Source organism: Benincasa hispida, chromosome 3 (genome assembly GCF_027475165.1).
Source record: "Benincasa hispida cultivar pf3 chromosome 3, pf3_genome.v1.1, whole genome shotgun sequence".
Lineage (NCBI taxonomy): Eukaryota > Viridiplantae > Streptophyta > Magnoliopsida > Cucurbitales > Cucurbitaceae > Benincasa > Benincasa hispida.
Genome location: NC_143480.1, coordinates 37,984,004 through 38,010,360, shown reverse-complemented (window position 1 = coordinate 38,010,360; position 26,357 = coordinate 37,984,004). Strand labels below are relative to the sequence as shown.

At 33.3% G+C, this 26,357-nt stretch overlaps 2 protein-coding genes and 1 long non-coding RNA gene across 3 annotated transcripts; 1 reads left to right on the top strand and 2 right to left on the bottom strand.

Moving 5' to 3' along the window:
* Nucleotides 1-1,059: 1,059 nt before the first annotated feature.
* On the bottom strand, nt 1,060-3,662 carry LOC120073912 (hydroxyproline-rich glycoprotein family protein). The gene has a single exon (XM_039026826.2). It carries the CDS (start codon nt 3,181-3,183, stop codon nt 1,960-1,962), a length of 1,224 nt encoding a protein of 407 aa, XP_038882754.2. The 5' UTR covers nt 3,184-3,662; the 3' UTR covers nt 1,060-1,959.
* Nucleotides 3,663-12,095: 8,433 nt separating this feature from the next.
* LOC150037242 (uncharacterized) lies at nt 12,096-12,509 on the top strand. Its single transcript, XM_090311932.1, has one exon. The coding sequence runs from the start codon at nt 12,096-12,098 to the stop codon at nt 12,507-12,509; it is 414 nt and encodes a 137-aa protein (XP_090168058.1).
* Nucleotides 12,510-23,602: 11,093 nt separating this feature from the next.
* On the bottom strand, nt 23,603-25,674 carry LOC150037241 (uncharacterized). Its single transcript, XR_016528072.1, has 3 exons — nt 25,317-25,674; nt 24,190-24,726; nt 23,603-23,801 (listed from the first exon to the last, which is right to left on the bottom strand). It is a non-coding gene; the product is annotated as an uncharacterized LOC150037241 (long non-coding RNA).
* Between the last annotated feature and the right edge of the window lie 683 nt (nt 25,675-26,357).

The following is a 26,357-nucleotide window of genomic DNA, read 5'->3' as shown; positions in this document are numbered from 1 at the left end:
TATGTTGTAAAATTGAAGAGCATGATAGAAATATGAATATGTATAAAATATAATAAAATAATAAAATAAAATAACTAAACTTGTAAAATAACTAAAATTATAAAATTATGGAAATATGGAAATAGGAATAATGAAAATAAAAATATATGAAATTCTCTTTATTCTCATGAATGTGCATATAATTTAAAACCACCAAATGCCACTATTTATAAACAATTTGGTAAGTAAGATTGCATAGACACCAAACACAAATTATTACAAGACAAATGAACAACATGAATAATGACACATGATTTTTAATAATTAAACATTGGGCATCTATTTTTATAATATTTATAATATTTAGATATATAAAAAATGCAGTAATATTAGAGTATGTGAAATGATTTTAAAATTGTGTGATTTGAAATATTTTAAATAAATTTGTTCATCTTATTTAAGAATTATTTGAAGTAAATGTAATGATTTTTTTTCGCATATTAGGTTGAATGAAAAAGAAACAATAAAATTTATAATATAATCTTTCAAACCTAATTTATTGATAGAGAATTAAAACACGACAAATTTGAATCAATATTTTCTGTTAAATTTTGAGAAATCCATACTAAAAGGCGTTGAGATTTCAATAGATTTCTTACTATTAAAAATCCCAGTGAGAAAATACATTTCCATCATGTTTTAAGTATACATTTGAAAATTTTTTAACCAATTTCTAAAAGTTTTTCAAAATTTGAAAAGAAAAACATAGAACAGAATTAAATTTTACATTTATTTGTCCAATCAAAATCTAAACTTGCAAATACAACTTGATGAGATATTTCGCAATCAAAATATCAAAGGTTGAAATCTCCTGCTCCACACACACATATAGTAAAAGAAACATTTCATTGATGAATGAAATAAAGAAAACCTCAAAACCTAGAAGTGATTACTTTCGGCTGTTGTTAACTCAAAAGTAAAATAACAGTAATTTACAAGAATTTATGAAAAACCAACCCTACAAAACACAAGCTTATGACAATTATGTCCCAAAATTGCATGAGCACAACTGAAATTTAGTTTTTGAAAAATGGAATGCAGGCTGCAATAGCTGATGCTTAGAAATAATAATGTAGTCTAAAAAAGACCTTCAACCATCTACAAAAATAATAAATTCTTACATTTAATAGATGAACCTCATAATAGATTAAAATTCACAAATCCCCATCATCTTCCAGCTGCTTCAAAACTTCAGAATCTGAAGCATCTTCTAAAATAGCCAAGATGTCATAGAAAATACCAGCAGACAATTTCTTTTAACCCCTAAATCTTCATATTCTTCAACACAGGAGAAAAAGCTTCCACCACAATAATCTCCATTTCAAAACATTCTCTTTCACAAGTACCAAGTCATAACATACAGAATCTAACAAAACCTGGACTACACAATGTTCAACTGTGGATGCCACCAACATAAAACAATCTAATTAATCTCCTAAATCATATTACTGAATCGATAATTGATTCAACGACTCCTAGAAGCTTATATACCGCACTCTACGACATGGTATAAAAGTTAGAACATCGTTTACTCTGGTTTAGAATGCATCCGGTACCCTAGGAGAGTTTGATTAAAGCTCACGTTCAAAAACAAAGGAAATATGAGTAAGTCAGGAGAGATATGAGTAAGTCAGGAGAGATATAGCTTTTCAAATAAAAAAGTTGAATAGATTAGTGTGTTTCAAGTCGACCTTGGGAATGCAAAACACATCATCAGTAACATGTAAGTTTGGAAGTATGAAATGTAACCTTTCTACCTGCAGATTGGTTAGCCTCATGCATATATGGTCATCAGTGAACTATTATACATTCTTTAAGAGTGCTGCTTCTAGGGAAACCTTTTGATTGTCTCTACACCCATACCTCTTTGGTCAACAAGAGGACATTTAGGGCTTTAGTTGACGATTCAGGCCATTCCACTCAATCATCATCTTCAGAGCTTCCTTCATCACTAGTGTAATCACTACTATCATCATCTTGATCAAGAATATCCAATTGGACATGCCTAACTTGAATTGGCTCAGGAGGTTTGTGCAATCCTGGATGAGCATTAGGCCTCAATTGTGGCTCATCAACTCTAGTAACAGGAAGAGAGTCCATCGGGGGTAATGGCACAGGGTCCCCAGGCTTCCATCCAGGAGGAGGCATTGGTAAATCTCTAGGTAATTCAACAGGCATTCCAGGTTTCCAACCAGATGGAACAGTAATATTTGGAGGAAGCAGACCCTGAATAGAAGCCATATTAGAAAGAGGATTAGCATCTGTTGGCACCGGAGCTGGAGGCTCAATCATTGGCTCAATAGTTTTCTCAGTGCTTTCAACTGCTTTAGGCAAGCCAATATCAAGGTTTGCAAAATTATACAACTGAGACGCACGCATTTGCTCATCTTGCGGAGCAGGAGGAAGCGCCCCACGTAATGGAGCTTGTCCAGCACCAAATTCAGGTGGTGCAAAAGTAGTATAGCTTATCCTATGAGCATACGACAATATATCAGATAATTTCAACTGGGATGCAACTGTAGTAGAACATAAAGACTCATTTTCAGCATCATCCTTCATTTTAACCCGACGAGGACGTTGATAATCTGCATAATCATCAAATAAAACATCAAGAACCTGCTCAGCATCCTTGAGCTTATTAGCAAAAGCACGAAGAGCAGCATCTTTAGCCCGTATCTCATAAGCAATCTTCTGCTTAGAGTCTTGCAAATCAAGAATCTCCTGAAGCTCGGCAACAGCCTCAAACAATTGGGTTTGCAGAACATTAAACAGTGACAAGATTTCCTTCGAAGTAGACGGAGTAGAATCAAGAGAGGTAGAGGGTGAGGATTGGGTTTGAGAAGTAAGAAAAGTGGGAAGAGAACCCCGAAATGCAGTGAGCCAAAGGGAGCGATTGGGGGAGACTTCAAAGAGCTTGGAAGCTAATGAAGCCATTTGCAGCAGAAGAGCTTGAGCTCTAGGAAGAGGAGGAAGGAGAGGAAGAAGGGTGGAGGAAGGGGTGGGAGAAGAGATATTAAGTTGATTTTGGTGGTGGGATTGTTGAGAAGGGGGCAATTTGGGAGGGGTGAGGTTTTGAATAGAGGGAGAGTTGGGATTTGCCAACCCCAATCTAGCTGGGGACTGAACAATTTGATGCTGAAGCATATTGTTGTGTGCTTTAATGGATTGTATTAGGGTTCATACAGAAAAAGAGAAGTGTAAACAAATGAACTCTAATATGCCCAAAACAGAATGCAATTTAGAGAATAAGAACACCAAGATATATAGTGTTATAATGGAATCAGAAAACCCAATCGATTATTAACCTTCGAAGCTATTAAAACTTCCTCAAGGAGAAATCGGTATTACTTCAATCCTAGACATATTCGAGCTCCAATCAAATACCCACTGCGAAATCTCAAAGAAAAACAGTTACCCACGTCGATTCAGTCAGTGAACCGCAGCCACACCGCCGGCGCAATCTACTGACGGAGCCCTAAACACAATCTGCACCGCCACTGAACAGAGTCCCAAAATTTCTCTCGCAGATTCGGCGTCCGCCTCTCATCGCCGCGTTATTCCTCTCTCATCTCAGATTGAATTTCGTTGGGATAATCGTCAAGAGATCTATTTTAAAGTTTGAAAATGACAAATGATTCCATTTTTTTTTTAAATGTTAAAAGTTCATAGATATTATGACCACGTGAAGTTACAGTATTATCTTTATTTATTTTTTCTTTTTTTCAATACGAGAATTCTTTTTTCTTTTCTTCGATACGAGAAATCTTCCTTTATACGTTGTCTTCTTCTTCTCTTTTGTATAACTTCTTCTTTGGCACAACGAATTCACGAGAACAACTACGACGCGATAAAATTCAGTGAGAAGAGACAAGAGAGGGGATGATTTTATGAGTGAGGAAACGAAGAAAGAGCGAGTCGAGAGCAAGAAACATAGTGATTTGTGAGTGAAAAAAGAAGAGAGGGCGAGACGAGCAAGAGCGAGAGTGAGATTGCTTTTCCGCATGTGCACGAGTATATTTTGATAATTTCATCCGAATTCAACATCAGCAAAGGGCCATTTGACGTTTTTTTCAAAAATCGGATCATTTCACATTGTTTGCCTAATTTTTGAGTCATCCATTGGGTAGACCCGTTTCATTTCACGATTTCCAACCAAAAAAAGAAGAAGATGACTTATTTACAAAAATGCTTATCTACGTGTAAAGTCCTAAATGCCCCTCACTTTAAACCTTAAGATTAATTTGTCATTTTCATTACTAACCAATTGAGTTTTCTTTTTCTTAATTGTGTCAAAGCCCACTATTGCATTTTACATAGCTCTAACGCGATGGTCATCTCTATCGTGATTTTCGTTTTTCTATTGTGTTTTCTCATTTTTTTCATAGTTTGTTGTGTTTTTAAGTGAGAAAAATAAAGATCATAATAGAGATGGTTATCACGTTAGCAAATGAACTCTGATATAAGCAAAAGGTTATAAAATTCATCGTACAAAAATCTTCCTAAAATTTTGTCATTTTTAATGAGAGTTTCCCTCTTTTTTAACATGGGTCAATGAGATAAATGACCTCAATTAATTAGAGATTAAAAAAATGGTTTGGACGAAAATATCTTTAACTTGTATTTTCTTTACGTTTAACTCAAACTATAAAGAGACTGAAAAAAGATATTACTTAGAAGGTAGAGCAAAGAAACGGTTGCCAATTAAAAAAATTAACAAGCACATAAATTTGAATGATTTGATATTAATTTGTATTTGTTCGCACGAGATTTCAAGAGAAATTTATTTCATGGAATTTGAACTTGTGAGAAGTGAATACAATCTTTAATACATAGTATTTTGTGTTGATTTTCTGTGATCGGCCTTTGGGCTTGTTGATCTTCGAGTGATCGACCTTTGGGCTTGTTGATCGGGTGATCGGCCTTTGGGCTTGTTGATCTTCGGGTAATCGGCCTTTGAGCTTGTTGATCTTCGAGTAATCGGCCTTTGGGCTTATTGATCTTCTTGGATGACCGATTTTTGGACTTGATGATCTTCTTGGATGATCGACCTTTGGGCTTGTTGATCTTCTTGGATGATCGACCTTTGGGCTTGTTGATCTTCTTGGATGATCGGTCTTTGGGTTTGTTGATCTTCTTGGATGATCGGTCTTTAGGTTTGATGATCTTATGGATGATCGGTCTTTGGGCTTGATGATCTTATGGATGATTGGTCTTTGGGCTTGTTGATCTTCTTGGATGATCGGTCTTTGGGCTTGATGATCTTATGGATGATCGGTCTTTGGGCTTGTTGATCTTCTTGGATGATCGGTCTTTAGGCTTGTTAATCTTCTTGGATGATCGGTCTTTGGGCTTGTTGATCTTCTGGATGATCGGTCTTTAGGTTTGATGATCTTATGGATGATCGGTCTTTGGGCTTGATGATCTTATGGATGATCGGTCTTTGGGCTTGTTGATCTTCTTGGATGATCGGCCTTCGGACTTGTTGATCTTCTTGGATGATCGGTCTTTGGGCTTGTTGATCTTCTTGGATGATCGGTCTTCGAACTTGTTGATCTTCTTGGATGATCGATCTTTGGGCTTGTTGATCTTCTTGGATGATCGGCCTTTGGGCTTGTTGATCTTGAGGATTAGTGTTCACACGAGGCTTTCGGAGAAACTTGTTTTATGGAGTTGAACTTAAGTTGGTGTTGATGTTGATGTTAATTTGATGCGATGTGGTTCGATCTCTAGTGCTTGATCTTTGATTCTCTCTCGGTTGGTTGAATGCGTACTCTTGATGTATAGAAGCGGGGCATGTGGATGTTCTTGAGGTTCGAGTCTTGGAAGAATGCTTGTATCTTCAAAGGACTTCAATCTTCAAGCATGTTTAGAATGTTTGTATCTTCAAAGGACTTCAACCTTTAAAATCAGAATGCTTATAGTTCCTTTTGATTGTAGAGAATTCCCTCTAAGCTGGAATGCAGAATTGCTAACCCATAAGAAGAGCTCTTCTATTTATAAAGCTCTCTGATGGGTTTCATGGGCTTGGGCCTGATTTTTGCGCCCAATTAATTAGATTTGGGCATGACCTTTGGACCCTATTAATTGGACTTGGGCCCAACTTTTGGGCCTAATTAATTGGATTTGGGCCCATTTTGGCATGTTAGACCCAAATTAAGCTCATATTTGGTGTAACTGGACCAATGCCCAAATTATTACGTCAAATTGGGCAAAATTAATTTTACTCAACCCAACGTTCGTGACGGGAGCATGTGACGTCATCAGAATCTATCTTCAATTCCAATTTGGGACCCACGTCGACTCTTAATTGATCCCAAATTTGTTGATTTTGGCATTTCTTCGTTAATTTAATAAATGACGTGGCGATCTGTGATTGGTCCTTGGACTCTATTGTTAAAAGACAATCTATATCGTTAGCCACAATTATCTTTTAATGTGTGATATCATAGAATGAAAAAATTGATAATTAGAATTTAAAATGTCGATATTGATAGAAATGTCGAAGTTCAAAACTTATGGTAATAGGAAATTTTGAAAAATTGTATAAAAGTTCTAATAGTTTTTCATTTATAAAATTGTTGATGGAAATATTCTCATTTACCTTCCATGAATATAAAACATATCTAGGAAATGGACACTAGACTTGTAAGGGTTAAAAGACTTATTGTTCATTAATTAAACTTAATGTTTTTGCAAAGCGATTTTTTTTTTTTTTTTTTTTTGAGTTTGGAGAGATTTTTACTTTACTTTTGTTAAAAGTGAGAGCAAATACAATGAAGATTGAATCTAAAGTAAAAATTGTAATACATGATCAAGTTTAAAATTCTTTTTTTAAGCATAATATAGAGAAGAAATGAAGTAGAAAATGCAGACCATCCCAAGGATAAGAGCCAAAATCGACACTACGTTGGAAAATAATCTTTCCATATCAAAGAAATTTAACAAGAAAAAAATAAAAATGCTAATCCACGAAAAAATTTATTCATCTAGCAATCATACAAAAAATAGAAATATTCATAAAGACAATATAAGAAGTATCTTGTCAACCAAAAAAAAAAATATATAGACTTCTGTAAGAACAACTCAGAGTCATTAAGTTGATTCACTACTTCAAATGAATCCAAAACGATAACTTCTAGTCTTATAATGGCTTTAGATTCAAATTTTGTCTATAAATTGTAGTGTGAAAATTAATACAACTCGATAAATTTAGGGTTAAATAGAAAGTTCGATGGTATTTTTTATCATATTTTTCTCTCTTCTCTATTCTCTCTCATTCATGGACTAGAGAATTGTTAGATGATACCATTAAATCTACTTTTACTCACTAGTTTTTAGGTCAATTGATGATTTTAAAAGGTATTTACTTCCGGATGTCCTGAGTTCTAGTTCGAGCATTATTATTTTCTTCCCAATTAATATTCATTCCCACCTGTTGGGTCTTTCACATATGTCAAGCTCACAAGTGAACGGTCAATTGGTTTAAGAAAAATACGAGTAAAGAGGTTCAAATTTCGACTTAATTTCAGCCTTATTCATTAAAGAAGGAAAAATACTTAGGTGCATCCTGGACATCACTTATTTTTATATATCCTACCAAATTGTTTAATTATAATTTGTCATGTGACATATTTTACTTTTTTTTTTTCTTAATATTTAAATATATATTTTTATATGAGTGGTAAGAAGGGATGCACTCAAATTAAACAAATAAGAGCAGAGAGCCTTAAAGAAGAGCAAAGACCCAAATTTTAGGCTTAATTCTTGACAAATATTCCAAGCTCTTCCATTGAGCAGGGGCAAGAAGTTCCTTTTCACAATGAGTAGCTAAAGCTAAAATTAACCAGATTTATTTATAAATTTCGTCAATTATTTATATATAAATGCTAAATTCACTGCACCTAGCAGATTAATCCAATCCAAACAGTATTATGAGTTGAAACTCACTCGGTCAAGCCGTCCAAATGGACGCATGAGGGAAGCAAGCATCAGAAAAAGATTGCCTTTTGTATTTATTTATTTACTTTTGTTTAGTTTCAACAGACATCTCCATGTTCATCATACTGTGCCATTGTTGAAAACTGAGTCCCATCTCGTAAATAATGTTCATTGGAAACACCAGCAGTATCTTTCTTCAATCTTGTTTTGCTGAAATTTCCACATTTTTCCTTCCCCCAATTGGGACTTTACTCCTGTTTAACCAAGATAAAATGGAGTTACAGACATTTTATGTGAATCATTAGCTGAAGATCTTAAATAAAAATGGTCCTGTATGATTTTGGTTAACTAGAAGGCTGTTAGTTCTTGCAGGTCTATTGGAAAGAGCTAGCTCACGAAATGAAGCCATATAATGTTAAATCATGAATGTCAATCGAAATGCAATGCAAGTGTTCGATGAAATGCCATAGAGAGGATAATGCAAGAGAATTTCTGGGATTTAGGCTTTAGCCTTAGCTTGTTAGTGCTTTTACAACTTTTTATATTACTCACAATCTGAAGGAGACACCGATTAGGCCTGTCTGTTCTGCTGCCTGCAACAGCTTTAGAAGTCCTTTTCAAGGGGAATAACATAAAATCCTGCTCCTTTATAACCAAGAAAATTGAATCAGCACACAATCTTTTTCCCATTATTTAACCAAGTTTGTCTCTACACAGAGAATATACATTGGCTTACTTTTTAGTCTATTGGCCAAATTATATAATTCTCCTTTCAGTTAATTGTACTATGTCTTATCTTTTATCTGTTTGTGTGAATGAGGCAAAGAATCTCTCCCTCATTCTCTAGCTTTGCTATTGAATTGCAATGGAGAAAACTACTGGACCAACCAGGTCTAAACCAACAAAGGGCAGGCTGCCTCCTAAAAGAGGAAGTATCAAACTAAAAATAATATCCGAGTTCTTTGAGATGGTGGTTGGATTTGCATCAAAATTAGCAGGACGACTGAACAAAAGGAGCGTGGATCGAGCAACAACAGAAGAACCATAGTCTAGACGACCATGCGGCCGAGCTCAATGTAGCCAATAAGATCATCATGATATGTGTATGCTGCTAGTTTTTTTCTACTATGTATGAATGTGTGTGAAGAGCAATGCTATGAGTTATTTCCTCTTTCTATCGCCATGTCCATGTGGACACCTAAAAATGTTGAAGACAGTGCTTAACAAAAGAAATGCAGTAGATTTCTATATTGTTTGTCCTTGAGGAGACGTTGCCTACTACATTTTGCCACCATGCTTGATCTCTACTATATATATCAATCCTTCTGCTCTAAAGAAAATAATTGACAACTAGGGGTGATAATCACTTTGTCGGTTTTAGGGCTAACTAAGAACAAAACCAAATCAATGGTTTTACCTAAAAGGGATCCAAACCAATGTCCAATAAAAAACAAAACCAATAGATTGATTTTTATTTTATTCGGTTTATTATCGGTTTCGTTCCTAGTTGTTGGTATTTTCTTTTCTTCTTCCAAAATTTTATTTTTATTGCTATTTTTTAATTTGTTCTTTTTGCTAACTTTAAATTAGAGTTGGATCTATTTTTTCTTCTTATAGATTGAAATTTGACTTTTTTTTTTTCGAGCACTTTTTTAAACGAAAAACATACTAGTGTCATAATAATTGGTCTTATTTTCTAAACAACAAATATATATATATATATATGAACCATAATAACCAAAATGCTAAAAGATACTTAATGTTAGAATTTATTTTTAAGGAGATATATACTTTCGGTTTGGTTCGGTTTTTATTGGTTTTTCAAATGAAAAACTGATCCGAACTATTGGATTTCTCCAAATACAAACCAATATGTCCAATTTTATACTAAAACCAAATCAAACCATTGGAATGATTTGGATTGGTTTAGTTTGGCAATTTTTTGGTTTTTTGTTACACTCATATTGAGAACGGTCACTTCTGCATGATTACATAAATTTGGCTAGCTTTCCTGATAATCCAGTTAATTTTTGGAGAACTGACACTAATAATCAATAGCTAATTTCATATATTAAAAAACAATAATGATTATAAATAAATCTGTAACTGAATGACAGTAAAGATAGTAATGTTGTCTATAACATATCTAAGTAGTTTCGAGTTAGGGATATCTATGATACGAACATTTTTCTTATTCTCCTTAAAAGAACATCAATATTTTTTAGTTAATTGATAACAACATCCACAAATTTTGTTGATACTACAACGTAAATGAAAATGTGTTGCCACTTATTTTCATGAACATATATAGTAATATATCCATTGACATGTCTCAATATTTGAACGCCTTCCTATTGGTTGATATCCATGTTAAAGAAAATTAATATCTTTGCTTTAAAATATGGCTCGAGTTAAGTTGTTTCATATTATATCTTAACTCTAATTTATTATTGGTATAATCTATTTCTTAAACCAATTTAAATATAACTCAACTAGTTAAAGTATATGTTATCGATTAAGGAATCAAAAGATCAATCCTGCCATATGTTGTTGTACTTTTATATATATATATATATATATATATATTCCTTTATATTTTTCTAGAAATTTTCTTTCTTACCAACTTTTCACTCCAAAAAAATCTTATCTCTTTAAAATTTATTTCCATATACTATGTATCTTTCTGTCATAAATTTGTATATTTTTCTAACTTTTTTCTCTAACATCTCTTTTTAAAGTTCACCCTCTCAAATAATTTAAATCCCTTAATATTTTGGGTTGTCATTTTTTTTTAAAGGTATTGTAATTAAGATGTGGAATGGAAGAATCGAACTTCTGACTTCGAAATCGATAGTACGAGTACTATGTCAGTTAAACTATGTTTATGTTGGTTGTGTATTGTCATTTACTCTCTAACTTTACTCTGTCGATAAATTCTCTGTGAAATTTCTCATTTTCTTCCTAATATTTCTTTCTCAAGCTTTTCTCGTTCTAACATTTCTCTCCCATTAAATCTTTTTATTTCTCAAACTATTATTCTCTATCTAACATATCTCACTCTTTAACTTCTATATCTCTATTAGAGATTCTCTACCATTTCTTTGTACCTTCCTACTTTTTCTCTTTCTAAATTTTTATGCATCCCTACGCTCTGACTAACTTTTCTCCTTCAAAAATTGCCTCTATATACACACTTTTATTTTATCTGCCCTACACATTTTCTTCTCACTCATAACTCTCTCCCTTCTCAACCTTTTAAAAACTAGAAATTAAAAACAAAAAATTACTGGTAGAAAAAATGTCAAAACTATTTACAAAAATAGCAAAAAGAAAACACTGATAGATTTCTATCGGCCTCTGTCAAAGAAGTTTAAAATTTTGCTATTTTATATAAATAGTTTCCCTTATTTTTCAATTTTTGAAAATCAACTTAAAAAAATAACAAACATCTATGGTTTTTTTGGGTACTTTATAAACAGAAAACTAAAAAGAAAAAAAAAGAAAAAAATCATAAACCAAAATGGTTATCAACCAGTTGCTTATTTGTTTATTCATATTTGATCATGCATTACCGAGTGACTGCTACTAGTATTTAGCAAAATGATGCATTCATCATTTTCTCTTGGGAACGTAGTAGACTCTTAGAATACAAATCAAAAGTCGAGAAGAAGATTGTTTTCTTACTCACACATTTTAACATTTTCAACCAAGAATTGAGGGGGAAAGTCATGGTCACTGTAAACATACACTAAAAATATCCTATATCATTATCTCTACCAAAGACAACATAATCCTTATATATCTCCACAATGATGTTGTTCCTTTTGAACATAATACCTAGTGTCTTCGCTTTAAGTTTCAATCAAAATGACTCATACCAATAAAGATGATTGTCCTCACTTATATACTATAGATATTTTTTATTAGAAAGATTTTATATTTGTTGATTATTAATCTTTGTACACGTATATTCTGTTAGTTGGGTGTAACCATGTATAAATACTTTTATTTTATGGAAATGAAAAAGCATAAGTTTCATTTCCCCAATTTCATTTGTATTATGGTATCAAAGAAAATTCACTTCTCTATTGCGATTGCGAATTTTTGTGTCCTTCGTCATGATTCCTGATGATCCCAACATTGCTGAGACTGGCTCAACATTTACAACTCTCATGCAACCTTCATCGAAGAATTTTCAAAATCCATATTTTCTTCATCATAGCGATTCTTCCAATCTTGTTCTTGTATCTGATCTTCTCACTGATGATAACTATGTCAGTTGGAGCCGATCGATGATTTTGACCTTTTCAGTTTGCAACAAACTTGAACTTATCCATGGAACCCTAACAAAATCGACTGACTCCTTACTTCCTGCTTGGATTTGGAACAATCACATCGTCATCTCTTGGATCTTGAATTCTGTTTTGAAAGCGATTTCTTCAATCCTTTTATTTTCTGATTCTGCCAGAGCAATTTGGCTTGACCTCAAAGAAAGATTCCAACGGAAAATGGCCCTCGGATTTTTCACTTGAAGCGAAAACTTGCTACACTTACTCAAGATCAACAATTAGTCACGAGGTATTTTTCCCAATTGAAGAGCGTTTGGGATGAATATGTGTCTTATCGTCTACTTGCATTTGTGGAAAATGCACTTGTGGAGGTAACAAAGATCTTGATGAATTTCTTCAATATAACTACCTTATAAGCTTCTTGATGGGACTCAACGAATCCTATGGACATTCTCGTTCTGAAATCCTTCTTATGGATCCTACTCCCACCATTAATAAGGCTGTCTCGTTGATTGCTCAAGAGGAACAACAACGTTCTGTTCCAATTCTTTATCCTTCTCCAGTCACTAGTCTCTTTGTTAATCAAGTGGCTGTGGCATCAACAAAACTTCCTCAGCCTTCTAATAATAATCGCCAACAAAAGGATAAACCTATTTGCTCTCATTGTGGTATTCAAGGCCATACTATTGATCGCTGCTATAAAAATACATGGCTACCCTCCTGGTTATCGCCAAAAAGGTAACTAACGCTAACAAGCAACTCAACCTAATGTGGCTGCCAATGTAACCAGTCAATTGACTGTAGCAACTTCGAATAAACTTGATGTGTCTAATCAGGTTGATACCTCTGTTACTCTTGTTCAATGTCATGATATTTTGACTATGCTTCAATTAAAACTTACTGCCGTCAAAACAGTGTAAAAAACCACTACATCTTACCTAGCAGGTACTTGTTCTAGACATTCTTCTTCTAGTAATTGCTAGTTAATTGATTCTGGAGCATCCACCCATATTTGTTTTAACAAAGTGGCTTTCACATCTTTAGTTCCATTTCATACTACTGTTATGTTGCCTAATAATACATGCATCACAGTCAATATGCTGGCACAACTTTATCCGAGTCCTTGATTCTTCAGCAAGTTCTCTTTGTTCCACAATTTCGTTACAACCTATTATCCATCAGTGGTATTACCTCTGATAATTTTGTTCTGGTTAATTTTCCTACTGATTGTTGTACACTTTAGGATAAGTCCACTTTGCAAAATATTGGCAACGATAATCTCAAAGAAGAAGTTTATGTCCTTGATGATCTTACTGTGAAAAATGTGGTTCCATCTTCCTTATGTGCTGCTCATCAGAATTTATTTACTGCTTTATGACATTCTAGGCTTGGCCAACTTTCTTACTCTAGATTGAATGTGAAGCCTATTTTGCATTTTGATTTCAATACGACAGATCAGAGTAGTCCTTCTGTTGTTTGTTCGTTAGCAAAACAAAGACACTTGTCATGTACTTCACATAATTGTTTAACAATAAATGCTTTTGATTTGATGCATGCTGATGTTTGGGGTCCCTTTGCTACTCCATCCCATACTGGTTATACATATTTCCTTAGATGATTGTACTCGTTATACTTGGGTGTACATATTAAAATGAAAACTTGATGTATTGAATATCATTCCTCAATTTTTCCAATTGATTCAAACTTAGTATGGTAAAAACATTAAGGCTTTTAGGTCTGATAATGCTCTTAAACAGACAGAGGTTCTTCAACAATTCTCATGTGTAGCTAGGCCTGAGCAAAATTCTGTGGTTGAAAGAAAACACCAACATATTTTGAATGTTGCAAGAGCACTATATTTTTAGTCCCGTGTGCCTCTTTATTTTTGGAGTTAGTGTATTTTGACTGCAGTATATTTGATTAATAGAACTCCTTCACATGTTTTACAATAGAAAACTCCTTTTCTTTCTGTCAATGGTTTTGAATCGGATTATCTTGGCTTAAGGGTGTTTGGATGCCTTTTTTTTGTGTCCACTTTATCTTCCAATAGACATAATTTTGCTCCTCGAGCAGTTCCTGCTGTATTTGTTGGGTATCCACCAGGGATGAAGGCATATAAGTTGTTTGACATTGAGAATCAGAAATTTCTTATATCACGAGATATGATATTTCATGAAGACATATTTCTCTTTCATAGAGTAACTGGTTTTACTAAACAACCTCAGGTTTTATCTGATACTATTTTACCTCTGCTGTGGATATTGATTTACTTCACGAGTCCATGTCCTGCCCCGCTAATTTTCCTATCACAATTAATGCTCAACCTACCACTGAACCTACCATTGCATCTCATACTGAACCTACCATTGCACCTCATACTGAACCTATCATCGAGCCTACCATTCAACCATCTTCTCAACCCATCATTACTCAACCAACTAAACCTCCAGCTTACCTCCAAAATTATCATTGTAACCCTTTGTTCAACCTCCCCAATACCAATCAAGCTTCCAAATATCCATTACAAAATCATGTATCTTATGATCACCTTTCACCCGAATATAAAGCCTTCTTTCTAAATGTATCCATCCATCACGAGCACGAGTTTTATCATCAAGTTGTAACTTTTGAACATTGGAGAGAAGCTATGAAATTTGAGTTTGATGCAATAGAGGCTAATAATATATGGAGAATTTTTGCTTTACCTAAAGAAAAACACACTATTGGATGTAAGTGGATACATAAGGTCAAGCATAGAGCTGATAAGGTCAAACATAGAGCTGATGGGTCTATAGAATGGTATAAAGCACGATTAGTTGCTAAAGGGTATATCCAACAAGAAGGCTTAGATTTTATTGAAACATTCTCCCCTGTAGCTAAACTAGTTACCGTGAGAGTTCTCCTAACAATTGTTGTTTCTTTGAATTGGCCTCTTATGTTCAAGTTGATGTCAATAATGTGTTTCTACATGGTTATTTAGTTGAAGAGGTCTACAAGGATTCACCTTTAGGCTACTCACCAAATAGATAAGTTTCAAATCAAGGAGAGCACCTTGTTTGTAAATTGAATAAGTCATTATATGGGTTAAAGCAAGCCTCTCATCAATGGGTTGCATAATTTTTTACTTCCCTCTTATCACTTTGTTTCATCAATATAAATAAGATTATTCACTATTCGTTAAGGGTACTGGTACTGATTTCATAGCCCTTTAGTCTATGTGGATGACACAGTGATCAACTTAAAGTTCTTCTCAACAAGAGTTTCAAGCTCAAAGACTTGGGGGATCTTAAATATTTTCTTAAATTGGAGTTAGCTCGTTCATCCAAGGGAATATATTTGTCTCAGAGGCATTATTATACCTTGCAACTTCTTGGAAATGCTAGTCTTCTTGGAGCTAAACCTAAATCAGTTCCTATGGATCCTCATCTAAAACTAAGGCAGTCTAATGGTGATTTGTTGGATGATACTTCATCCTATCAAAGACTAATTGGAAGATTGTTATATTTGACTATCTCTTGATCTGATATCAGTTTTGCAGTCAGCAAACTTAACAGTTTGTTTTTAAGTCGTGCAAGTCTCATTTAACAATTGCTCATCATGTTGGGAATATCCTAAAACTCGCAGTTCGTAACCATGGAAACATATTGTATTTATCATAAAAGTATTATTGAAGAATTTATTTAATAAAAATGTTATTGAAATTGAAATTGCATAATTATAAAATCCAATAAATGAATCCATGGCTATAGTATGAATACTATAAGACATCAAAGAGGATCAAATTATAGTATATAGCCTAAAAGGTCTATAAGTATATAGATGAGATTGGATACCTCGTCTTAGGGACACCATGGATGCGGCTTATTATACAAACAATATGATCCCAAAATCGTTCAGGTGGAGACATGCGAATGGGGGCATCCCATGCAAAAGAGTTTTGCATAAGACCGGACCACGAAATAGTCACTTTTCTTTATAATGACCATCTACTGTTAAAATTGATTATTTCAATTCGATGACCTAGGGTAACTTGATCTTAATCCTGAGCTAACTATGAACTCTTGTTTATTCGGAATTATCCTTTGATCTGTATAGGTGAGAGTAGTTCAACAAAACACTGCTCAACAAGCCTCTCATTTTGGACATAAGACCGGATAGATAGCTGGGGACATAATCTTGCAAGATGGAATTCACTTCTACCTGTTTTAGGGTTAGCAGATAGTTGTTCATGTTGGGGTTGATGCCTTAAAGTCTCGTGTCTTGTAGTTTGTAAACAGTTTGTACGGACGCTTGTGTTGTATAATATATGATATTTACTTCACATCTTGTATTTTGCTCAGTTACTTGTTTTATTTGCTTTACCACAAATCAATAAACATAAAATCCCTGATTATCTGTATGTGACTCAAGCATATATGTGGTGACATACAAGTGGATCATGTCTTGAGTGATAATCAAAATGGTCTGTAGTATATGGATATAGGATGGAAACCTTATTCTGGTAACGCTACGGATGCGACCCACTTTGTGGAATGGTCACAAGTGTTGTGACTTGTCACAGATGGTCTGATTCTGATCATTCGTGTTGGGGACATGCGAGCGGGGCATCCTATACAAAGAGTTTGTATAAGACTTGACCACGAAGTGTTAACATCTCGTTATATAACACCGTTCGTGACAGAGACTTCATTTCACTAGGATGATCATAGGTAACATTACCTCAATTATGAGTGAGTTGGGAACTCTTGCCATTGAGGGCGGTCCTTTGATTTGTATGGGTGCGAGTGGTCAGGTCGCCGATTCAAACCTACCATTTTGGGATTCATCTGATTTGGGAGTTGGGAACTCAACTACACAAGATGGAATTCACTCGCAAGGGTAAGTAGATAGATAGCTCCCTAATGGGTTGATTCGGGGTTTGAACGATGTGGCACCACACATCTTCTCTTGACTCGAGAGGTGTTCACACGTAGTTGGACTATGTTGTATTGTTCATTAGAGGAATCAGTGGTACTTAAGAAGTGAGATGTAACTATAGGGGAAAAATGGTAATTTGGCTCAACTGTACTTACGAGCATCTGTGAAGGGTCATCGTACTCATGATTGGTCATATTCGATGGACACAAAAATATATCTGTGGTAAGAAGAGGTCAGCTGTTGGTCTTTAGTGGAATGTCTGACAGTTAACGGATGGTGGATCTCGTGGCTAAAGAGTTTCAGTTATTCATGGACCGTTGGAGCTTCGAGCCACAAGTCCATTAGGTCCCCTAGGTAGCTTGGATAAAGTCGAGAACCAGTGTTTGGGTTAATTTGAAATGTTCAAATTGACAAGAAAAAGTTTGATTATATATGATATAATTGGACTGGTTAATTATATATGATATAATTGGCTAAATGTATGAGATACATTATTATAGAGGAAATTAAATATAAATATGATTTATATCAAGTAGAGGAGAAAATACTATAGTAAATATGTGATATCAAACTATAGGTTAAAAATATAATATGATTATATTTATTATTAGTTGGTTAATTATATGATAATTAACCCAAAAATCACGTTTGGACATGGGTTAGTAGGAATGAGTTGGTTATTGTAACCGATGAACTAAAAATGAAATGGTTTCATTTTTTGAAGCGTTCGTCAAGTCGTCCAAAAGAAAGAGTGAGCGCACGTTGTTAGAATCCTAAGAGATCACTTAAACATTTCGAGAGCCTATACGATAACTCCTCTCTGCCTAAACGATTGTCTTCCTCGCTCCTAAACGATCACGCACTAGTTCCTACACAATCGCATAGCTTCTCTAAACGATCGTAGTATGTGCCGATTTTGTTAAACGATCATATACCATTTTCTAAACGATCGTTCAGTAAAACCTACACGATCGTGTAGCTTCTTCTAAACGATAAGCATTTTGCTATGCGATAGCGTCTTTTTCCCTTTCACTTGCTCATCGTCTACATGATCTGTGTTTCCTCCTTCCTCTACCAAATTCACCAAAGACCACGCTTTGGGTTCTCACTCAGAGAATATCCGAGGCTCTTTTCTGGTGGTGTCGTTCCCGCGGCGTTCGTGTTCGTGCGGTTGTTCGTGCTACTGATGTTGACGCTACTGCAAGGCATTGGTAGATCGCGTGGAGGGTTCCGCTGCGTTGAGTTTCGAAGATTGAAGATTGTCTTCAACTGGTATGGCACTCTCTTCCTAGTTATATCTTGTTCACAGCATGCCGATAATTACTTTTTGTTTGCATAACTGTATGTTTTGAATGTAAAATGTGTATTTCGGTCACGGTGAGATCAGAGTGATCCGGACACGCTCATGGAACTCTTCGGTAAGAGATCCTTCGTTCCCTTAAGTATTGATTCCTGGTCTTGAACAAAGGGACCTCGCCCTTTCATGGCCGAGAGGGACATGGTTTATTAGTTGGACTATAAACCAATTGTTTAATAGAGGATCGGTGAGATCGATGCCTTCTCATGACCTGTGCAGGATCGACTTACTGATCATGGTTAAATCAAGTGGACATAAATATATCTATAATGAGAAGAGTTCAACCATCGAGCTATAGTGGTATGTCTCGGTGGTTAACAAATATTGATTAACTCGGGTTAAAGAGTTTAACTGATTAATCTCAAATTGTTGGAGCTCATGATTTGTAGAAGGTCCCTCTACTAGCTCGTAAAAGATTACACATTGGATTAGAAAATTGAGCGAGTTTGAAATGTTCAAATCCGAAAATAAAGTTTGGAATTTGAAATGTTCAATTTCAATTTTAGGGTTTGGATAATTATATTCGATATAATTAATGTTTAAATTTAATGAAATTAAATGAAATTGGAGAGTTTAAAATATTTAAATATTGACTTAAATATTGATTACATGAATAAAAATTCATGTTTGAATTAGGTATTTTATTGATTTAATATTTGATATTAAATTATTATTTAATTAATTAAATATGTTTAATTAATTAATTATTTAAACAAATCAATTTTAATTTATAAAATTCAATTTTAATATTGAATTTTAGTTTTTATCTAATTTAATTTTAAAATAAAATTTATTAGATTAAAATTCAAATTAAAAATTGTTTTTTAATATGAAAGTGGGTTTACCCCAAAATTAAAATTGGTTAAGTGGATTAATCCATAATCCAACACCTAGGCCACTTAGTTAATGCATTTTTATGTGTTAATTAGCTGAAAGACTAAGTGCTTGTATGCTTGAACTTGTTAAATACTTCAATTTTCAGAAATTAGAGTAGATTTGCATGCTAATTATTTGAAAATTTTGAAGTTTTTGAAACTCTCTCAAATCCTCTCCAATCCCTTATCCAATTCCTCTTAATGAGTTTCCACCCCTCAATCCAAGGCTGAGAATAGTAGAGAAGCTTTTCTTGGTGGTGTACTAGAGATTTGGAGTTTCAATTTCGTGGATTAAGCAAGGAGCAAGAGGAAATCAACAAAGGTATACACAAATGAAACCCCCTTTCTATTGAACCTGTCTTTCAGCATGCTTTGACCTTAAATTATTTATAATTAGAATGTTTAATGATTTTGTTAGCTTTTACTTTATGCATGTTTACTCTATCACATCACTTGTTGAAGTGTTTGAAGACAACACCTAGCTAAAGTATTTTGCTTCAGCCCACAACTAATTTTCAGCTTCGGGCATTTGCTGATTCAGATTGGGACTCTTGCCCTGACACACGCTGTTCGACAACCGATTTTTGCATATTCCTTAGTGACTCCTTAGTCTAATGGAAGTCAAAGAAGCATACCATTGTTTCACGTTCTTCAGTTGAAGCCGAATATAGAGTCTTGGCATTGACTTCTCCTGAAATCATTTGGTTATCTTCATTATTAATCTGATTTACTGATTTCATTGTCTTTGCCATCATTGTTTTTCTGTGATAATCAGGCTGCCGTTCACATTGCTTCAAATCCAGCTTTTCATGAACGAACTAAACATATCGAACTTGACTATCATTCTATCCTTCTAGTGCCTTGAAGCTTCTTCCCATTCGAACTCATCAACAACTTACTGATGCTTTTACAAAACCTCTCACTTCCCGAGTTCAGTTTCCTTTGTTGTTCAAGATGGGTAGTTTAGATATTTTTCACCGATCTTGAAGGAGAGTATTAGATGAATTTTATATGTGTTGATTATTAATCTTTGTACACATGTATTATGTTAATTGGGTGTAACCATCTTTGTGTATAAATACTTTTATTTTATAGAAATGGAAAAAGAAAAGTTTCATTTCCCTAATTTCATTTGTATTATTCTTCTCCCTCAATCAATGCAGGACTTTATTTGCACGTTTGATGATTACAAAAGAGAGTAATGGTGCAACACACAATCTGGTTGTTTGGTTGTTTATCATGTAAGCAATCTGGTTGAAGACCATACATTCATTTGTTCTATGATAGTTTTGTTTAAGCTTTAATTGTCATTTCCCTTGAAAGAAAACAGTAAGATTCACTTAATCTTAAGATATCCTATCTAAATATGTCTGCATAGTACATATTAAAAGAATAAATTTGAAAGGAATGTCTTTTACACGTGTATGTGACGAGGACAATAGCGAGAAAAGTTCATTGAATAAAATTATTCATCATACAAGATCTAAGGCATAATTCAAGACACATTTTCTTTCATAATGAAAGTCACCCATAGATATTATGCACAAAATTTGGAGGGACAAATACTCTAAGAAGATCAAAGTTTTTTTTTTATTTTTTGATTTGTTTAAATTCTATTTTAATTGTTCAACTTTGGATCTTGTTCTATTTTAGTTCCTAAACTTTAAAAAACATTCGGTTTAGTCCCTTTAACTTTTAAAAGTGTTTATTTTAATTTTTACTGTTAAAATTAGGTTAACCATTGAACATAAATAACATCATTTTGTTCTATAAATTTGTGTTTTTTCCACTTTATTTATATATATCATACATATTTAATATGAGTTTCCCTAAAAGAAAAAAAAAAAAAAAGCAGATGAAAGAAACTCTAAAATCTAATGTTGAGTTTAAGAATTTGATTAAGAATTCAAAAACATTCTAAAAAATGAAAAAAACCAAAACAAAGAAATTGTGAACAAACAAACCAAATCCTTGACTACAAGAAACTAAGGGTTTATTTGATGACTGTATTTTAATTTTTCCTATGAACATATATTTGTTTACTAATTACTTTTTGGTTTATTAGAAATAACATAGTTTAATTGGCATAGTACTTATATTATCAAGCTTGACATCACAAGTTCAATTCCTCCCCCGTTTGATTTCTAGAAAACCCTAGCTTGGCTAACCCAATTTCGTGGGTTTAGTTTCTTCTACCATTCATCTCATTATTCACAATCTATTCTCCATATAATTAATGTACATCACTATTGGAATAAGGGGAAAAAAAACATAGTAAACATATTCTCAAGAAAATATTTCATTTAAAGACATTATTCTCCAATCTATTTTCAAACCTGCTCTACATGATTCATAGTTTTAATAGATTTGAGTTTATTAACCCTAAGGCTTTGGGAAGTCTAGACTTACTTAACCCATGTTTGGATCGTCAAAATTAGAGAAACATAGTTTTAAACAAAAAGAGGAAAGGAAAACATCCTTGTGTTTCTTACCCAAAAATATAAAATAAAGAGTCAAAACAAATTTAAATGAGTGTAACTTGGTATTCAGTTGTTGGATTTAGTACAAAACATGAATTTCATAAGCTTGAGTTTCTTTTTCATTTTTTAATATCTATGCATGTTTTGGCCAACTTGCATGCACCTCAATTACTCTCACAGGACAACTACTCGGTCTTATTACATTTAGTTAGGGGTATTTAAAAGACGTGATGACTCAAAAAATTGGTCAATCCAACCTAATCCGTACGATTTAGGTTGAGTTTAAATAAATGAAAAATTTTATGGATTGGATTGGTTCATAGGTCACCTGTAATAACCCAAACCAATTCAAAATTATTATTAACTTTAAAATGCATTTTTTTGCTTATGATATTATTTTATTTTATTTCATGAGTCTTTTAGATAATTTATTCTTCAACAACTCTTAAAAATAGTTTTTTGAGTACTTTAAAAAGAGATTTTACATTATATAAATAGAAATTGAGTTGTTAATCTTAATTCAATATATGGAAATAGTTTAATCAAATTTTTACGTATTAATGTTTTAGTTCCTTTTAGAATAAAATTTTAAATAAATGATCTGAGTAACCTGAACCAACCTAACTCAAATGTTTCATGGTTGGGTTGGATTGGGTTCTTTTTCTAATGAGAATTATTTGGGTTGAAAAAACTTACAACCTGAATAATTGGGTTGGATCTAAAAAGTCGTTCAACCCAACCTACGAACACCCCTACATTTAATTACCAAAAAAATTTCTTGGATATTAAAATTTAGGTAGGTGGCCACTATGGCTACCCATTTCCTCTAAGGCTTCTGAGCTCATTATTATTTACATGTCCTTTTGATTAAATCATTAGGCTAATCTGACCTTTTGTAACCTAAGTTTACATAAATCTACATTTATTTTTTTAAAAATGTAATGTACATAAATCTACATTAGTTTTATGGCGCACAAAGCATTATTGAAAGCCCAAAAATGTCATTAAAGGTATTAGCAACGCATAGAAGCGTATCACTGTAAATGTCGTTGTTGTCGCATAGCTAAAGGTTTTAGTGGCGCATTTAGTGCGCACCGCTAAAAGTAACCTTTTACTGATGTATAGACGTCACTAAATATTAACTTTTAGCACCACGTTATATGTCACTATTTTTCTTATATAGTGACCCTTACATCTTTTTTACTGAAAGTTATGTTTTAGCAACATATAAGATGGTTGCTAAATGTGGATCAATTGTCATTGCAAGTATCTTTTGCAACATATTTAAACGTCTGTAAAATTAATAATTTGTGCCACTATAAATTTTTGGATGCTTGTATATAAAGTACAATTTACTGACGTTATAGAAAATGTCGGTAAAAATATTTTATTAACTAAAAAAATAATATACAACTTAATATATAAACCTGTTATAAAATTTAAAATATAATAATCTTTTGAGAAAATCAAGAATCAACTAATCAATTTATATTTAAACCAAAAGTTATAATTGAAGATACATATTCCCAATATCACAGACTATCATTGAAACAAAATCGACAAATTGAATAGGGAATCACTTGGGGTCTGAATAAGATCAATAGGAAATACAATGGATAGGGCTTCTCCAATAGAGGTAGTGTTGCAGAAAAAAGAGTTTTTGAACTTGGCTACAAGTTATATCAACCAACTTCGATAATATGAACAAATTTAGTATCAACACTAGCTATCATAAAAAGACACTAGCTATCACAAGTTTTTATTACAAAAATTTCAGCTGAAGGTCTTTAAAGCATTGCAATGTCATTGTGAAACAAAAGTATAAAATACCAACACCAATTTTATCCATTCCCATCTCCAAACTGAACTTAAATATCTTGTATGGGAGACCATCGAGATATCAAAGCTGACAAACAAAGAAGTGGAAATATGTAAGCACGTGAGGATAAAGAATTGATGGATCACCTCTAAATGTCATACTAAAAGGAACCGAACAAAGTAATTATCCTAAATACGATTTAGACCGGGGGGGGGGGGGGATATCAATAAAAAAAACTATGCTAAACATTATCAATTCAAGAAAACTCATTAACATAGACATAACACAAACAAGGGAACTCATGCTAGATGGATGACTTCTTAGTGTCATAATCAAAGGGACCAAACAAAGTGACTATCCTAAATATGATTGGGAGGGGGGAGAGTCAAAAGCAAAACATAGAAAACTCATTAACATAGAACCTATATCGAACTAGGGTGTCAAGCAGAATACGTATTTGACTTGTAACAATTACCTGTTGATTGTCATTAGACTATTCTGAACTCATTTCTGTATTAGATGTAACTTCTTGACTTGTCAACCTTCTTAAGATTTCTTCAATTGTGTGTAACTTCTTGACTTGTCAACCTTCTTAAGATTTCTTCAATTGTGGCTTGTTGTGATTCAATGATACTTTGCAAATATGCAATCTGTGCATCCCTTTCTTTCGAATTTTTGGAACTCGTTTCATATCTAGCATTTCTTGGTCTTGGTCCCCAACCAAGTCCCTTCACATGTCCCAACTGCTTACTAAACACTCGTTCACATATTTCCTTGTCTAGAAGAGATTCACCTCTTCTTATGATGAAGAATTTTTTAATGCCACCAATTTATCCTATAACATAATTATGTATGTAATAGTACTAATATGTTGTAGAATAGCAGAAAATAATAATGCACAACAAGTTTTACTCACAAATTTTGATTTTGCCTCATTCACCTACCCCTTCTTTGCATTACAATGGTTGAGCTTAAATAAATCAATCTCACTTATCTTTGTACCCTCTTCTTTCTGCATGTTATAACCAAAATTAAGATTGAGAAGTAGTTTGTATTATTTAAAAACGAGTTACATATCTTTTTTCGCTTATGGCGTAAAAAGATTCTCAATTCTTTATCACCTTATCTTCAATATACACGAAGCATTTCTCAACAAATAAAGAAAATCACAGGCATTAATCTAAATAGCCAAACTCATATGTTCTTGAAATTAGAAATTAAAACTTGTTGAGTTTCTAAATTAAGTTCTTGATGGAAAATTGATTGACTAAATATACTAACAAAATACATGATAATTGATGAAAATTGCACACAAAAATATCTTGAAAATGAGTGGGTTCTCTAAAAATAAGTTATTTCTAGTTTGTCGAAAGATAAAAACCTATCGAAAAGATGCTTCTAGTGTACTAATTGATGAAAATTTCACATAAAAGTACCTGAAAATGAGTGGTTCTCTAAAAACAAGTGCCTTGTGGTCATACGAAGGTGGGAATCATCAAAGAGTTGCATGAGTTTAGAAATCAAGGTTAAATGTGTACTAATCGTTAGAAATTACACACAAAAATCATTTGAAAATGAGTGGATTCTCTTGGAAATAAATACCTCGTGGGTTTATTTCAACTTGTTCGTCGACCATGATGCGTGAGTTCTTAAATGTGTGGGTTTGACAACACATTCATTCACCGACAGTCTGTTCACAGCAGGGAGGTTGTTCGGCAGCGGTCTGTTCACAACAAGTGTCTGTTCACCAACGGTATATTGGCAGTAGGGTGTTCCATTTGCAGCAAGGAGTTCCATTTTTGCACAACAAACCATTCATCCTGTGGGCTCGCTGCAGGTTCTTCGCGATGATGAGCAATAGTGTCCATTGCTGACGGTGAGTAGAAACCTTTGTTTGTTCTAGCATTAACGCTTGAGTTAAGAGGGATGGAAGGAATAGAGGGGAGAAGGGAAGGGAATGAGTGTCGAAAAATTGGGGGAAAGAAGGGAGGGAAAAAGCCACAAGTTTTTACTATTTTTTTTTTAATAATAATATGAGTTGCTAAAAGGTTTTAATGTTTAGTGGCATTGGTGGGTGATGCAAATTCTTTTAGTGACGCAAATTTAAGATATGTTGTTAATAATGAACTTTTTGTGACATTTTTGCAAAACGTTGCTATAAATTGACCTTTGATGACAAAATTTGCACGCACTTCTAAAAAGGATATTTGTATACATAGTAGAATAAGAGAAAAAATTTAAAAATATATTACATCTTTAAAATATTTGCAAATATAGATGAGTTGACTAGTCAAACTTTGTTTTTTTTTTTTTTTATTTTAATTTTCAATTTTGCCCTCCCTTGTCTTATCTTGTTGTACACATTTTTTTAGTCTTTTTATTTTTTTCTTCTTCGATTTTTATTACTTCCCTCCTTTTTTCATATTTACTTCTTCTCTTTTAAAATTTTTCTTTCCTTTATTTGAATTTTTTCTTCTCCCCTTTTTTTCACAAGAATTATGAAGCTAAAAGTACTCAATTCATAAGTGACTTAACACCAACAAGTCAATCATCAAGTTTGATTATTATAACAAATAAATACAAATAGCAAATGAAAGTCTATCAGTGATAGCAACTAATATTTTCTATCATTAATAGCTTATA